The sequence below is a fragment of the Cotesia typhae genome, unplaced genomic scaffold, assembly GCF_013202065.1.
Source record: "Cotesia typhae breed Kobodo isofemale line unplaced genomic scaffold, CoteBio_Ctyphae contig_22, whole genome shotgun sequence".
In the NCBI taxonomy this organism is placed as follows: domain Eukaryota; kingdom Metazoa; phylum Arthropoda; class Insecta; order Hymenoptera; family Braconidae; genus Cotesia; species Cotesia typhae.
Window position 1 is genome coordinate 4,363,855 of NW_027423728.1, and position 16,071 is coordinate 4,379,925.

Consider the following 16,071-nt stretch of genomic DNA (forward strand, 5'->3'; position numbering starts at 1 on the left):
TGTTAGTGGATCCTGGATATTGACTAAATAAAAAGTATTCAAAAAATAAGATATAAAATTGTATTAAAATGTGCAATTAGATTATCTAGATAATTAGGTAGAATATTGGTTAAAATAAACAAAAAGTCTTGCTGTATATTTAACTAAGCTTCTCTAATTCAATAAATATTATACAATATGATAAAAAAAGGATTTATTAAGAAGAAAAATAAATGAAAATGATAAAATACATTTACCGGTTGAATAATTAATTCTTTAATGCATAAGACATTTAATTTTGACCACAATTAAATAATCATTGATTTTTTCAAGTGTTGACAATATTTTATTCAAAGAAATGACTTTCATTGTTTACCATAATAATAGTAATGTATGACCATGAGTTCTTTAATCATTAAAAAAAAAAAAAAAATATATTAATGTTCACAGCACCGTCCAGTATGAGTGCGTAGAGCTGCATTAGCATCTTTAATCATATTTTCTTTAGCAGCATGTTTTTCTAGATGAAAACTACTGAGATCACGTTTCATTGCGTAGGCATCCTCACCATCAGCATAATATTTAGGTTCTATCTCGGACACTTCGAATTGCAGACTACTGGTGTAAAGATTTAAAGCAGCTCTATTGCTGCGTCTTACGTGTAATGAGACGTAGTTTGCTTCAAAGCACTCAACCATCGCCCTTGACGCTTGATTCATTAGCTTCTGTGCAATTCCAAGTCTCCGGTGGGATCTTTTAACAGCAAGGCTTGTGATATGTCCATGAGGATTATCTTCACAATCTTCTTCCATTTTAGCCAGTACGTAACCAACTATACGACCTTTCTCATCCTCTGCAACGTAACTCAACTGTGGCCAAGATAATGCGTGATACAGGTAATACTTCATCTGATAATTCTCTGGCAGACATTGAAGATTGCAGTGTTGAATGTTGAGAAGATCATTAGTATTTGCACAGCGTATGTTAATTGCCATTTTTTATCTATTATTATTTTAATATTTATTATTATATACTTATTTCAATTAATGTTTACTTGTGATTAATTAAAATGTAAGATTAGATTTTATAGTTAATAACTGCCAAGCAAAATTTAATTATTCAATATCCAAAATATGTATTTACTTAGATGAAATAATTGATTACTTAATTTATCAATTGAATTTAGATTTTTTTATTTATTTAAATTCAATTAATCTCGTCTGAGTTTCTTCATACGGGATCTGCCACTTTTTAAATCATTTACTGATGATGACTCGCTCATACCACCAAGGAGTTCACGTACAAATCGAAATCGTGAGAGGAAAAATTTCCAAACAAGATACCAACCTGTTAAAACAAATGAAGATAATTGTTAATTAAAAAATTTATAATACTAAAGTTAGCCGATGTTTTTAATTTTTTTTTTTAATAATTAAATTGCTAAATTTTAATATAAGGCTATTTGGCATTAGCCTTGGCATAATTCTTGATAAACTAAACTAAATTAGAACAAAAGATTTTTTTTTAAATTGCACTTAGTTTTTCAATTTTTTACAAATAAAAATTTTTTTTATTTTTTTAATGAAAAAAAATCTTAAAAATTTTTTTTATTAATAAAAATGAAGCTGAAATTAGCAGACACTTGAAAATTTTTAAATTTTTCTTTAAAAATAAACTAGTTATAGAAAATTATTTATCAAAATCTCATTTATAATTTTTCAGAGCTTTTAAAGATGAAATTAAAAAAAAAAATTTTTTTCTTGCTATAATTTGTTTGTTAAAAAAATCCTGAAAATTATCAGATGTCTCTCAATTTCAGTGTTATTGATAAAAATATTACAAAAAAATTTATAACACTAAAGTTAAAAATTTTTTTGGAATTTTATAGCAATTAAATTATTAACATAAAATTGAATTAAACAGTTTTACATGTAAAAATTAATAAAAAATTACAAGTGAAAATTTTTTATTGTAATTAATTTTTTTAATTTATAGCTGACCGCTAATTTCAGTATTATAAAAATTAAAAGAAAAAATTCTACATGTAAAAAATTTGAAAAACTATACGTGGAATTTTTTAAAAATATTTTTTTGTTGTTAATTTAATTAACAAAAAAAAATTTTTTTTCGCTGTCAGCTAATTTTAATTTCATTAATTATCATAAAAATTTAGTAAATAAATTGTTAAAAAAAAAAAAAAAAATTAATAATGAAGAGGTTAAACGTTGGAGCATGCATAAAATTAATGAATATTTTGTTGAATACGAAAAAATAATAAATACACGTCGTACTAGTATAAAAGTTGGATTTGTTGATTCTCACCCAACAACACGAGGACAAAAACAATTATCAAACTGGAGATTACAGAAAATGCAGCCAGCAAAAATTCATGCATTATGACAAGAATTATTATTACACTGTTAATATGGCAATTACAGTAATGTTTAATTTTATTATTGCTGATTCCAATATGCGTAGCATAACCTTGCTCCTTTCTTGTATATGTCAAGTTTTTTATTCAAATTATTACAACTTTAAGACTTTATGTAACCAAGAAAATAATAACAATTTTTTTTTATTTTCGTTCCTTGGTAATAGAACTCATCAAGTCAGAACACGCCATTTTTAGTTCCGTAATCTCATCTCATAATAATATATGAGTCTAGTTTTCTATCTAGTATAATACAGTTAGATAGAATGTTAGGTTATGTTTCCGTTCATTTATAACAAATATACACCTTTATTATTTTAACTTTACAACAAAAAAATATTACTGTTTTAATTAATGTCAAGTACTTACTAAAATTTCAATTTCCGGATATTTTTAATTAATATAGCAATTTTAGTTTTAAATACTTTTGTTATATTTCAATGACAACACTCGTGCGCGAATGATTTTTTTATAGGACTAACGTAGTACCGGAAACATTTCTCATCTCATAGCGACACTTTTTTTTTTATCTTATTTTAAAAACTTGTGATTTTAAAGTTAGCTGACACTTGACCATTTTTTAATTTTATTTAACAAAAAAATTTGTTCCTAAAAATTATTTTTAAAAAATTGCATTTTTAATTCATTAAAATTTCCAAATGTCCATTTTTTTTTCATTTTTTTAATGCAGTAATTTATTTATTAGAAAAATTATCAAAATTATTAAATTAATTTTCATTCAAATTTATTATAAAGTTGTTATTATTTTGATGACATTCAAGTTAGCTGTCATTTGACAATTTTTTAATTTTATTCAACAAAAAAATTTGTTCCTAAAAATTATTTTAAAAAAATTGCATTTTTAATTTATTAAAATTTCTACAAGTCCTTTTTTTAAATAATTTTGTTTTTTTGCTGTAATTTATTTTTTATAGAAAATTTAAAAAATTGTGAAATGACAGCATTTTTTTTGCCATAACTTATTTGTTAAGAAATTAAAAAAATTATTAAATATGTGTTACATTCATTTTCATATTATTTTGATGTAATAAATATTATTCTTACATTGAAAAATTAAATAATTAATATAGTTTAGTGAATTATTTACAATAGCGCATTTTTAAACTGCCCAAAAAAAAAAAAGCCAATTTTATGAGAAAAAAAAATTTTTACTTTACATAGTTATTTAATTAAACCATAATTTTTTTTTTTAAACAAATTTTGATTCTATTCAATCATTTTATTTAAAATTTATCCAAGTTTATTTTTTATAAACTTCTTATTAATGATTATTGACTTGCTACCATAGGATTAAAGATTAATAAATAAATAAATATCAACAGTATTTATCACATTAGTTTTTATTCAAAAATTATTACACGATAAAAGCAATTTTCATGGTAAATAACTAATTCTACATATTTTGTATCGTAAACTTGATAAAATATTAAATGATCAACAGATAAATCTATTACGCAAAATAATAGTATCACTTGTATCCTATTTCCAATAGTAGGTGTATGTACATACTTTATTTTTAATTAAGTATTCTTGAATTTACTTTCAATGTAAATTTATTTAAGAATCCTTGTTTCTATGTAATAAAAATAATACATTATGTTATTATTTAATTATTTAATTATTAATTTTTTTTTTGCACTTAACAACTAAAGGATTCTCTCTTATATTAATAATAATCTTGTCTTCCAGAATTTACGGAACTGAACGTGGTTGCACAACTGAAAATATAAGCAAAAAAAAATAAGTAAATATTTATGTAAAATTTTTTTAAAATATTTTTGAACTGTACTTACAGTGAGGACGGCTGGCATCTTCCTGTTCATCAGATTAAGGCATTACTTGAGCCAGCATTGGTTGATTTTGTTCTTTATTATCTTCTTGCTCTCCAGAATTACCCATCACACGAGCACTTACTTCCATAGGTATTTGGAATGTTTCCATGGATCTCATAGGCATCGAGAAATGTAATCTGGGGTATAAACGTTCGTCGATTTGATGAGTCAAGCTGCTTTCAGGAAGTACAACAATTTTCTTTTTATCTTCATCGTCTTTGCTTTCTTCTTGGTTCTCAGAATCGGCAATAAGTTTTGTGGATTCTTGTGACCCTTCAACGTTTTCCTGACGGTGAGCTTCCATATTTTCAGGCTCCATAAGATTTCTCATTTCAATTGTACGGATGGGTCCGTTGAAATGAATTGGCCGTGCATTCGTGGGGAAGGGTTTGAACTCTTGGACTTGCTAAAATTACAAAATATTATAAAATTATAATCTATGTATTTTATAGACGTTAAATACTATTGTTTAATTATCTATATTATTAAGAGAACAAGAAAAATTTTGTATCAAGAATAGTCATATGATAAAATCGGTTTTTTTTTTAGTGAAATTTAGAATTTTAAGAAATGACCTTGTATCCAGTGAACTATTGACATTTTTAAAGATATAAGCTCACCCCGACATTACACTCATCGAGACCTTTCATTTGAGTACCCACATCAATTTTTCATATATTTATATATATATCATATATATATGTATATATGAAAAATATATGAAAATGCATGTGGGTACTCAAATGAAAGCTCTTAATGAGTGTAACATCGGGGTGACTTTATATCTTTAAAAATGTCAATTGCTCACAAGATACAAGTTCATTTTTTAATTATTGATATTTTTAAAGATATAAGCTCATCTCGATGTTACATTCATCAAGAGCTTTCATTTGAGTACCCGCATGCATTTTGATATATTTTTCATATACATATATGTAATATATATAAATATATGAAAAATTGATGTGGGTACTCAAATGAAAACTCTTGATGAATGTAACATCAAGATGAGATTATATCTTTAAAAAAATTAATATTTAAGAAAGTACTGTGCAATTAAACAAAAGTCATTACTTAATAAACCAAAATTTTCTTTATTTATAGTTCATAAGTCACGGCAGTCACATAGTGAATGCAAGGTTACTAGTTACCTCTTGTCGAGATCTGTCTTCTTGTTCTGGTTTCATTTCTTCATCAATGTTTTGAATGATGCTTTTAATTTTAAGTGGTACTTGTTGAATGAATCTGATAATATCAATGGGTAAACCGGGGAAAGAAAAGTTTAGTTTATCCTGAGCTTCTTGAGGTTGTGCAGGCTTTTGTTCAAGCTGTTGCTGAATAATATGAACTTGTGGAATAATTCTGGGTTCACGTTGATTTAATTCTGGCGCGATGGGTGCTGATGGGGGTGGTGGAGGTGGCATCATTCCTTGAGTTTGTTGGTCTTGGGAGTATATTGGCTCAGTTGGTTCTTGAGAGAACATTGGGTGTTGTGGTTGTGGAGGTTGTTGTTGTTGTTGTTGAAGCTGTGGTTGATGTTGTTGCATTTGGTTCATTGGAGGTCTCATACCACGAATAACTTCAATTGGCAGAGTGCGAATTTCAATTGGAAATGGACGTAATTCCATTTGTTGATGATTCATTTGTGGTGGCATTCGTGGTGAACCAAAACCAATCATCTGAGCAATATTTTTTATGTCTGGTAAACTGATCCCTTGCTCTAATTGATTTATTCTTCGGGCATTAACAAATGGTGGAGTTTGTACATCAGGTGCGGAGAATTGGTTTTGAACTTGGTAACGGTGATAGTCTTGTCCATGAGGTTGCATCGGGATTTGGATGTTTCCAAGCGGAACAATTATTGGTGTAAGTAGATCCTGCTCTTGTTGCCTATACAGTAAGAAATTATGTAAAAAATTATCGAAACTACAGAGATAATTAATATGATAAATATTTTTTATTTACTCTTGACGACGTGGTTCTCCGGATTCACAGAGAATTACTACACGTTCACCACTGAGACGTTGAGGACGTTGGTAATCATTATTGTTGTTGTTGTTGTTGTTGTTGTTGTCAACTTGATTATTACCATCAACAAATCCATCAGATCTGCGGCGTTCAACTACACATGAGACGAGACCACGAGATTGCTGCATGAGGGTCTAGAAATTATGTTTAATAAATTAAAAAATGTTATAAAAAAAAAATTTCTGAATTAAAAAGTAAATTTCATGAAATTTACTACATTAATTCTTTTTTTACGAATTATTCAAAAAATTAATAGTCTGTAAAACTTATCAAAAAATATTAAATGTAGTTAATATTGTGAAATTTAATATACAAGTTGTTTTTTTAACTTGAATACTGTTAAAATAAAAGAATTAGTAAATTTTTTTGTTTTAAAATTTTAAGTTTAAAATTATGCAAGAAAAAAAATCACAGTCTTGTTGATTATTTTTAAAAGTTAAAAGTAAGAAAAATTTGATTAATTTAACTATTTTTTTTTTCAAATTTGATCAAAATAATTGCTTCGATGTTATTTAAATAAATTTTCATTTTCATTTTTTTGAACAAAATTTCTATTTGATACACAAAAAAATGAACTATTAAAAAAAAAAAGTTGATTGTCAGAATTTGAACAAATTTTTTTTTAATTGTTCGTTTTTTTATGTACTTTTAAAAAAAAAATACGTATCAAAAAAAGATAAAATAAAAAATTTTATCTAAAAACATGAGAGCCAAAATTTTTTCCAATTTTTTAAGGTAAAAAGAAGCTATCGAAATCTTTATTTTTTTTCTTTCAAGACATTTTTTATCATAAACCCGCCGTAAAAACAAGCAGAATAAAAAAAAATCGATAATGTTAATTTTTTATCTAATTATGGCCCAAAATGGGGTTTTTCCCTCTTGTAAATAATTACCATATAAATTTACAACAGTAATGATTAAAATCTTATAAAATACTGTACAAATTTTTTTAGAATTTTACAGGCATTAAATTATTATAAAAAAAATTAAATTAAAAAGTTCCACATGTAAAAATTAATAAAAATTACAAGTAAAAATTTTAATTATAATTGATTTATTAAAAAATTTTTTTTAATGATAGCTGACGGCTAACTCCAGTATTATGAAAATGAATAAAAAAAATTAATTAATGAAATCTTCCTAAAAATTTCGGACACAAATACTTACATTTGCCAGATCATCTAAATCAAGTTGAAGTGGGAATTTAATGTGAACTGGTGAGAATCCAGAATCATTATAGTCATCATCATTTTCATTGTCATTGGCACTTTCATTGTCAGCTTTCGAATCGTCTTGATTATCATTTTGGGTTTCTTCCTCTTTAGACTCTGCAGTGGGCTGTTTAATTTTAACAGATGATTCGTCAATGTTCTGTTTGACATCAATAGGATCCTATATATTTAGAGAAAATTAAATGGATAAAATAATAATTAATATTAAGTAAGTTTCACTAATTTAATAGTACGTCTAGGAATCGTCTTAATAGCCAATATTAATTTTTTAGCTCACGTTCTCCTCACAATTAATTGCATGATGCTACGGTTGGTCGCATTCGATTTCCATCCTTTCGAGTTTATCGCGACTTCTTTTAATAACAATAATAATGATAATAATAATCAAAGTGACTTAACTTTCACCAACAACTACTAAGTGCTATGACCCGGCGTCAATGCGTGACCGGAAAGTATGAGGAGGTGATGCTTATTGAAAAGCTACGTATCATTTGTAATTCAATAATAAATATCCTTATAAAATATTAAATTATCGTTGCTATCATTTGTTTATCAATGTGGGTTGATATGGACATCCAATATACTTAAATAGCTATATATCTAACGAGAGTTGATATACAGGAAATTATTTAGCAATTCAAACGTTGACAACTTTCTATATACTTCCCGATTGAATAGTATCGCGGAAATAACAACCAGACTACTTGTTACTTTTTTTTTGTGTCATAACGTAAGATCATTTGTCGTTTTAAATAAAAACAATAACTTTTAGGAGTTTCATGCCGCAACTTGGTTGACAGATATAGAAAATTAACCGGCTCATTCGAAAGTTATTCGTCGGCAAAACAATATAATCGGTCATGCAAATAAAAATATGAGTTTCAAAAGAATTCAATTGATATATAATTTTTAAACCATGAAAAGTAAAGTAGCAGATATTTAATAAATTAAAAAAAATTTTTTTTAATTAATTAGTACAAAAAAATGACATGTAGAAATTTTAAAAATGCAATTTTTTTTAATTAATTTTTTGGAAGAAATTTTTTTTGTTAAATAAAATTAAAAAATTGGGAAGTGACTCCTAATTTTAATGTCGTAGAAAAATTAAAATTACTGCAGTAGATATTTAAAAATTTTTAGAATTTTTTTAAGAAATTAATTAGTGCAAAAAAAATTGATATGAATAAATTTTAAAAAATTAAAAATGCAATTTTTAAAAATTAATTTTTTCGAAGAAATTTTTTTTGTTAAATAAAATTAAAAAATTGTGGTGATAGCTAACTTTAATGTAAAAAAATGAAAATTACTGTAGTAGATATTTAAAAAATTTTAGAATTTTTTAAAGAAATTAATTAATGCAAAAAAAAAAAATTGACGTAGAAATTTTTAAAAATTAAAAATGCAATTTTTTGGAAGAAATTTTTTTGTTAAATAAAATTAAAAAATTGTGAAGTGACTGCTAACTTTAATGTCATTCAAAAGAATTAAATTGATCTAATTTTTAAATTATAAAAAATCATATTCGATCTGACAATTGTTAGCTCACAACTTATTTTAGTATTATCAGCCACGTTAATCAGAATTTCAATCATATTTTTTGGTTTGTATACTTTATTGCTTATTTTTTACTTTTTAGAAAAAAAAACTGCCGAGGATTAGCTCCTGAGCGATTATAATCTACGCGGTGAAGATTATTATCCTCGACGGTATACAGTTAATCGGCAAAGAGAAAATTCTTTCAGCGAACATTCACCTCTCTCGCTACAAAACTGCCGTCGGAGCTAAACAACCCACTTTCATTGTGCTCGTTATATAGGTGAGTATTTTTTATTTATTTTTTTTTCTACCGGCGGTAAATAAACCGAGTAAGCACATAGATAATGTATCATTTAATAATTGAGACTAATTTAATTTTATGTTTGCAGGTGAACAAACTAATCATTATTAATTTTTGATAGTAGTGAACACCATAAAAAGGTGAAGGTGTGAAAATGCTTCACAAAAAATGATATTGGTGTTTTGATGAGACTTAAATTTACTATTCATCAATAAGTACTCAATTGAAAAAATATGAATTATATACTAGGATTTGTATGCAATTCACGGATTTTTGCTTCCTGGCTTAGTATAGTACGCTCAGTAGAAAGTAAATTTATAAATGCGCTTAGCGTGTTTGTGTGAAAGAGCTAAACACTCAACACACATAAAGTTTGTCCTCTGAGTCACATCAAAGGTGAAAATAAAATTTATTAAAAGCCAGTCATTTTTTTACTCTTAAAAAAAAAAAAAAAAAAAAAAAAAATATGGTAAAATTATTCTTTACTTAAGATAAATAATGATTATTTAATAGCTCACTATTAAATACTAGTTTCTAGTTTGCCTTGACATGTGATTGTCGGAACTTATTAAAAATAAAATTGATGATTCTAGATAAAATTTAAAAGTGTCTAATCGTCAAATAAGTATGATAATATTTTTCTAAGAATACCTGAATAAGAGCCTCAGGTTGTAAATGCTTGATAAATTCCTGTTGACTGTTTATTTGTGTCTGCATACCGTTAAGAGTTTCAGGAGTGCAAGATGCACGAGCTTGAAGCCAAGCTGCAGCCAAAATAAAACTACCGATGATAACAGAGATAGTTATCAAAGTTGTTGCGATGATCTTCGCGATCTGAACGGCAGTGCTCTTCATCACTGGCCGTGAATATGCCTGAAATTAAGTAAAAAATTTATTTAATAAATATTTTCATCATCACGTCTTGAATTAACATATGCATTTATTTATTTCATGGGCCAAGTTTCTTAGACTAAAAAAATTCTTCTGGAAATTTTCAAACGATCTGAGTTGTTCCCTTGTAAATACATTTCACGTGGATGGTTTGGGTGTAAATTATTATATATGTAACCTGTGACAAAGACTACAATGATTTGTTGGTATATGTTCGTGCCAGCTTCACGGTTGGTACCCAACCGAGTCGAGGCCTTTGTCGCTGTATCACTTCCTTCGCTATCGATTCAAGTCTATGGTTCTTACTGTTAAAATCACACCATTGAAGAGATTTATTATTAAAACTCAAAGTGAGTAAAAAAAAAATAAGACCATTCGACGGCCGAAATGGAAGTAGATTTTTGAATGAATAAAAAAAAAGTACTAAGATTTTATACAAAAAAAAAAAATATAAAATCGTCTAAAAATAAAACCACTGCAACAGCAAATTTCATAGCGCAATAGAACTTCATTTCAAGACTACACACATAATAAGGTACTAAAATTGAAGCTTATTTAAAGAGCTTTCAGATGCAATTTACAGAGATTCAATACTTTATCCCATTCAAAAGTTATTTGAGTTAGAATGTGGAGAAATGTGAATTTTTGAAATTTTTAAATCCTGGAATTTCTAAATTACTTGATCGATTAAGCTCATCTTGACTTCGGTATCTATCTGTATACTGATAAAAAAATTGACTTGACTCAAAAGCCAAACTCTTGAACCAAGAATTCTATTTTGAAGAAAATGATTTTCTTCAGTCAAGAGAATAAATTTTTGACTAAAAAAAAAAATTTCTTAGACCAAGAATAATTTCTTAGCTCAAGAAAATCATTTTCTTCAAAATGGTATTCTTGGTTCAAGAGTTTGGCTTTTAAGTCAAGTCAATTTTTTTATCAGTGTACACTGAAAAAAAAAGAGTATTACTCTTGAGTAAATTTTCTTATCACAAAAATATATATTTTTGATAATTTTCAAGAATATATTTTCTTGTCTCAAGAATTGATCAAATTAATCAAATTATTTTTTGTTTAATTCAAGTGAACCTATTCATGTGTTAATATATCAAAATTAATGGTAATATTTTATTATCATGATAGATATTGGATATTATTTTGTCAAAAAACCAAAATTTATTTTAAACGATTCTGGAGCCAGGAAATTGTTTTTTGGACAAAAAAAAAATTTTTTTTCTCAGCGTAGAATACACAGTAAAAAATTTTGCGTCAATACATTTTGTGTTAAATATTTTTATATTAAATATTTAACAGTTTTTTGTGTTAATTTAACACAATTAAAAATTCTTCAAAAATTCCACCATGAAACCAATGCAATAGTTAAATTTCTATGAAATCTACAGAAAAAAAAAAAAAAATTATAATAGTAAGACCGAGAAAGGCTTTTGCTTCTTGACAAGACTGATGCACATCATTATTAGTTGAATGAAATTTTTAGATGAGTAGATAATGAATAGTCAAGAGATAATGCTAGAGAAGAGTTAGAAAGCTTGTGCGAGCTAGAAAGCATTATTATCAAGAGCACTAAAGAGTTAAATAGCGGCTCACAGACACAAAAAACGTGCAACGTCTAGTGTAACAACAGCTTCATCGTATTATTGAAGCGTGTTTATAGTTTCTAACTGTTTTCTGACCCTAAATCTCGACAGAAAATAAAAAGTCAGAGAAAAACTGTTATGTGATAATATTTAATTGTCAGAGCAACAGATACTACATTTTGTTTTCGATTCTTAATAATAATACGAAGGACAATATAAAAACAGAAAAAGAAGATGAAGATTGTGTATGCGATTCGTTTTGACCTCGATTTGGATGGACGATACTTTGGTGAGAGGCTTCTAGGAGATAGTAGGCCATCATCCACGACTAACTATAGCAAAGTGTTTATCCACTTATACATCCAAGTAAACTGAGATAAAAGTAAGCAGCTCTGTTGTCAAGTGAAACAGTTTAATCTTAATGAAATTTCACAAGTCTACTTTTTTGTTTTTATATTTTATTCCTAATGACTTACTTAATTGTCGTACGAGTTAAGTGATAAAAAGTAAAGATTTATTCAATTTTTAAAAATTTATGCTCAATAAATAATATGAGTATTTAATGTCAGTGCAACTAAACTCAATTAATGTTTGAGTTAGATGTATACATTACGTAAGACAGCCCGTATTTTTTTATACGCATGATTGTACGCAACGATTTTTCATAAGCTAAATAATACTTAATGAGTATATGGTATAAAAGAAAATAAATAGAAAAAAATTTCTTACTCAACTTCATTTAACGAGTAAAAAATAAAACGCTCTTTTGAAATATTACGTTGAAGTTAAGAAAGTGACAATAATAACTGAGAAAATAATAATAAGTAGCAAAATTAAATTATATTAGTTTCTCAGGAATTATCTGTTATAACAGTTGGTTTTTATTAATAATCTAATATAAATATTATCTTAGAGATTTAAATGCTCTGGGTTACGATCTTTTGCTACAGAAAATGTAGATGTCATTTTAAATAAAGATGTGTCAATACAACGTCATATTACCTTGAAAAGTTGTTTAATATCTTTACCAAAAAAAGCGAAACAATTTACTTTTTAAACTTCACAATTTTTTAAAGCAACATATTTTGCTTGCGTTTTATTTATTTTTTTTTTTTTTATTACCCAGAATAATAATATTTTATTATATAAGTACTGTAGATGTAATTAAATTAGAAATTTTTTTAAACTTAATCATCCATGTGAACATACTTTCTAATTATTTAATGTCAAGGCATTTAAAAAAATAAATTACCTTCTAGCAATTTTTTAAACAAAAATAAATAACATAATTTAATTGCAAAAGGATTATTTCTTACCGGAGGTGATTCTGAGGAAGAATAAACTTCACTGGGTGCATAATGACTATGAGGCGGCGGAATTTTCTCAGATCCCACGGTAACAGTTTGCAAAGAATCAAGTTGCTCTTTCTCCATTATCGAGCAATAAGACACTTTGTGTAGATGAAACTCGTTTAATCCGTTCTTTTAAAATTAATCAATACAAAGTATTAACTGCAACAAATATATTTAAAAATAAATTAAAATATCCGCACTTGTGTAAATAAAAAATATACGAAAGAAAGATTTTGATGTCTATTGCCCGATGATCATCCAAGCAGTGAATGTCGAAGGACTCGGAGCACTGTTAGCTTAGTTGGAATCCCCACCTGACGAGAGCTATGTTGTTGGTATGATGTGGTATGGAATGGGCATTGGTGGGCCTTCCTCTTTCCTCCCACAGTCTGCCATATAATACTGACAGAGCATTGGGCCCCACCCTCACATCACCATCATCATCATCATCATCATCATCATCATAATCATCATAATCATCATCAACCAAGTGCAATCTCAACTTTCTAAGCACAGTAACAATACCATACTGTGAGCGCGTCTACTATTTCTCTACTATGAACGAAGATATCTTCTTAGTGTGCTACTTGCACATTTGTGTCTTTGCAAAAAAACCGGTTTTAGGTTTACGCTTTTGAAAACTTATTCTAATGAAGATAATTATTTACATAAGTTTTTTTTAAACAAATATGTAGACAATATCTAAGTCTGGCTTTTTACACATTGAAAAAAAAATTCAGCTTGAATCAAGATGAAAATTCTTGAATTTAGTAAAATTTACTTAAGCCCAGAAAAATTTCTTCGTTTAAGAATTTTTTTACTCAAATCAAGAAGATGATGTTCTTCAAAATTATTTACTTGATTCAAGCAAATATTTTTTTCTGTCCACATAAAATTTAGATTTAGAAAATTCAACGATTTTTTTTATGTCTCTGTAAAAAGTAATTAAAATTAAATTGCCGAAAAATGCAATAATATAAATGTTTACAGACTTCAAGGCTGCGGAAAAATGATCGCTTATTAAACTTTAATTTCCGGGAATTAAACAAAACGTGTTCTCATATATTTAATATACATATTTTGATAAACGAAATGCGCAATACTTTGAACGTGCTCTTAAGCATTACAATTAAGTAAACACCAGATATTATTTTAAATTAAGTGTATACCGGTAGATGTGTACATGTTTTTTGTTATTGGAATATAAAGTTGATAGATTGCTTAATGGATCGTCATGAGCGAAAGTGTTAAGTGAATTACTGCTCGTGAAACGCATCAGGCGAAGTCACTACTTTCTCCGTGTTTAAAAAAAAAAAAAATACCAATCAGTTGTTGCAAAAATGCAGTGACAGATATTAAAAAAAACAACGCTTTTTAATACAATAACAAACAACGTTATATTTCACAATTCAAAACAATAAGTGATTACTTATCTTCATTTTGAATTCCAATGAATTAAGATAATTGTTAATTATGATTTAAGTACTTCTAATAAATTCAAATAATTTAAAATTTATCTATCCAAATTTTTAATATAATCAACGTAGATTCAATTAGCTTTATGACTCAGAGTCTATTCCAATGTGATATATTAATTCTTAAATTTACTTCATTCCATATTTGTCACCTTTAATACTGTCGCTCTTATATGCTTAGAATATAACGAGTGTTACGGTTGATTCTGTTAAAATTATAAGTACTTTAACTTTAATTTAGATGTCTTCTAAGGCATTATAAAATAATAACTGCTACACATCTGCTTATAATTAATGTTATTTGATCAAAATTTAAGTATTTATTGTCATGAATTTATTTATAAATATCTTATACTTAGAGCGCTACAATGTATTATTTTATTATCTTGTTACTGGTTTATGATGTTAAGTTTTTATAAGAGTAAATAAATAAATTAATTAATTAATTGTAAAGGTGGAGCTTCTTTAAAACTCCGCCGTTCGTTTTACGACTTAAAATAAATTTTATTGTGTTTAATAAAATTTTTTTATTGAATTAATTTTCATATTAAATTAATTTTTTTTTTTTTTAATAAATAAATTTGTTTTTTTTTTAATTACTTTTTTTTTTTAATAAAAAATTAACTTTAATATAAAAAAAACATTTTTGAACCAAGAAAATAATTTTTAAAAAACTTTTATTTTCTTGAATCAAGTAAAATTTACTTAAACCAAGAAAATTTCTTAGTTTAAGAATTTTTCTACTCAAATCAAGAAGATTATATTCTTCAAAATTATTTATTTCATTCAAATAAATTTTTCTTTCTGTGAATTAAAAGAAAAAAAATTATTTATGAAAACAAATTCCAAATGACTTAATTTATTAATTCGAAATTTTTAGAATAATTTTCTTATTTAAAAAAATTTTTTTCAGAAAAAAATAGATACCAGCTACTTAAAAAGTATTTAGATTATTGTTTGTTTGATAATGATAATAGTTAATATTTTTTTAATAAATAAGTGGTATATTAAATTAAGTGACGGATGAGAACGGATATAAAATAATTAGAGACAGAAAAAGCGTAGTTTAAATAGTTAAATAATTATTTCAGGTATATCACGCAACGGGCACTGTCGACAATAAGTAGCGGTTTTGACCTACACTTGTGCTACCTGATGAGCTTAGATGTAATGAGACACGTATATTACAATGTATATAATATGTACGTGCGATAAATGATTGCTCGAAAAGACACACACCAGTTCTATTCCATGCGACAATTTCACCGAGAAATTGCTCCTTGTAATACATGAAATGCCCAATGTACATTTAAAATTACGTTTTCTCTTAAAATAAGTAAACTGTAAGTGTAAATACATACAAATGTTATAAATAAAGTTAACTAACTAACGATACAT

The 16,071-nt window shown here is 26.5% G+C and overlaps 2 protein-coding genes and 1 long non-coding RNA gene across 6 annotated transcripts; 1 reads left to right on the forward strand and 2 right to left on the reverse strand.

Annotated features, from left to right (window-relative positions):
- Positions 1-383: 383 nt before the first annotated feature.
- On the reverse strand, positions 384-2,919 carry Vnc (GNAT family N-acetyltransferase vnc). Of its 4 annotated transcripts, none has more exons than XM_074260147.1 (3): positions 2,780-2,919; positions 1,144-1,326; positions 384-981 (listed from the first exon to the last, which is right to left on the reverse strand). In XM_074260147.1, the coding sequence occupies exon 3, from the start codon at positions 972-974 to the stop codon at positions 417-419; it is 558 nt and encodes a 185-aa protein (XP_074116248.1). In that variant the 5' UTR covers positions 975-981; positions 1,144-1,326; positions 2,780-2,919; the 3' UTR covers positions 384-416. The 4 variants fall into 4 exon arrangements, with proteins under 4 accessions (XP_074116248.1, XP_074116247.1, XP_074116250.1 ...); XM_074260146.1 differs by having other exon boundaries at positions 1,123-1,326; XM_074260149.1 differs by lacking the exon at positions 2,780-2,919 and adding an exon at positions 2,416-2,711 and having other exon boundaries at positions 1,123-1,326.
- Positions 2,920-3,755: 836 nt separating this feature from the next.
- LOC141538475 (uncharacterized) lies at positions 3,756-13,850 on the reverse strand. The gene is made up of 7 exons (XM_074259957.1): positions 13,163-13,850; positions 10,012-10,233; positions 7,459-7,683; positions 6,229-6,425; positions 5,415-6,153; positions 4,225-4,669; positions 3,756-4,149 (listed from the first exon to the last, which is right to left on the reverse strand). Exons 1-6 carry the CDS (start codon positions 13,277-13,279, stop codon positions 4,259-4,261), a joined length of 1,911 nt encoding a protein of 636 aa, XP_074116058.1. The 5' UTR covers positions 13,280-13,850; the 3' UTR covers positions 3,756-4,149; positions 4,225-4,258.
- On the forward strand, positions 12,225-16,063 carry LOC141538476 (uncharacterized). The gene is made up of 2 exons (XR_012481061.1): positions 12,225-12,459; positions 15,765-16,063. It is a non-coding gene; the product is annotated as an uncharacterized LOC141538476 (long non-coding RNA).
- The last annotated feature ends 8 nt before the right edge of the window (positions 16,064-16,071 follow it).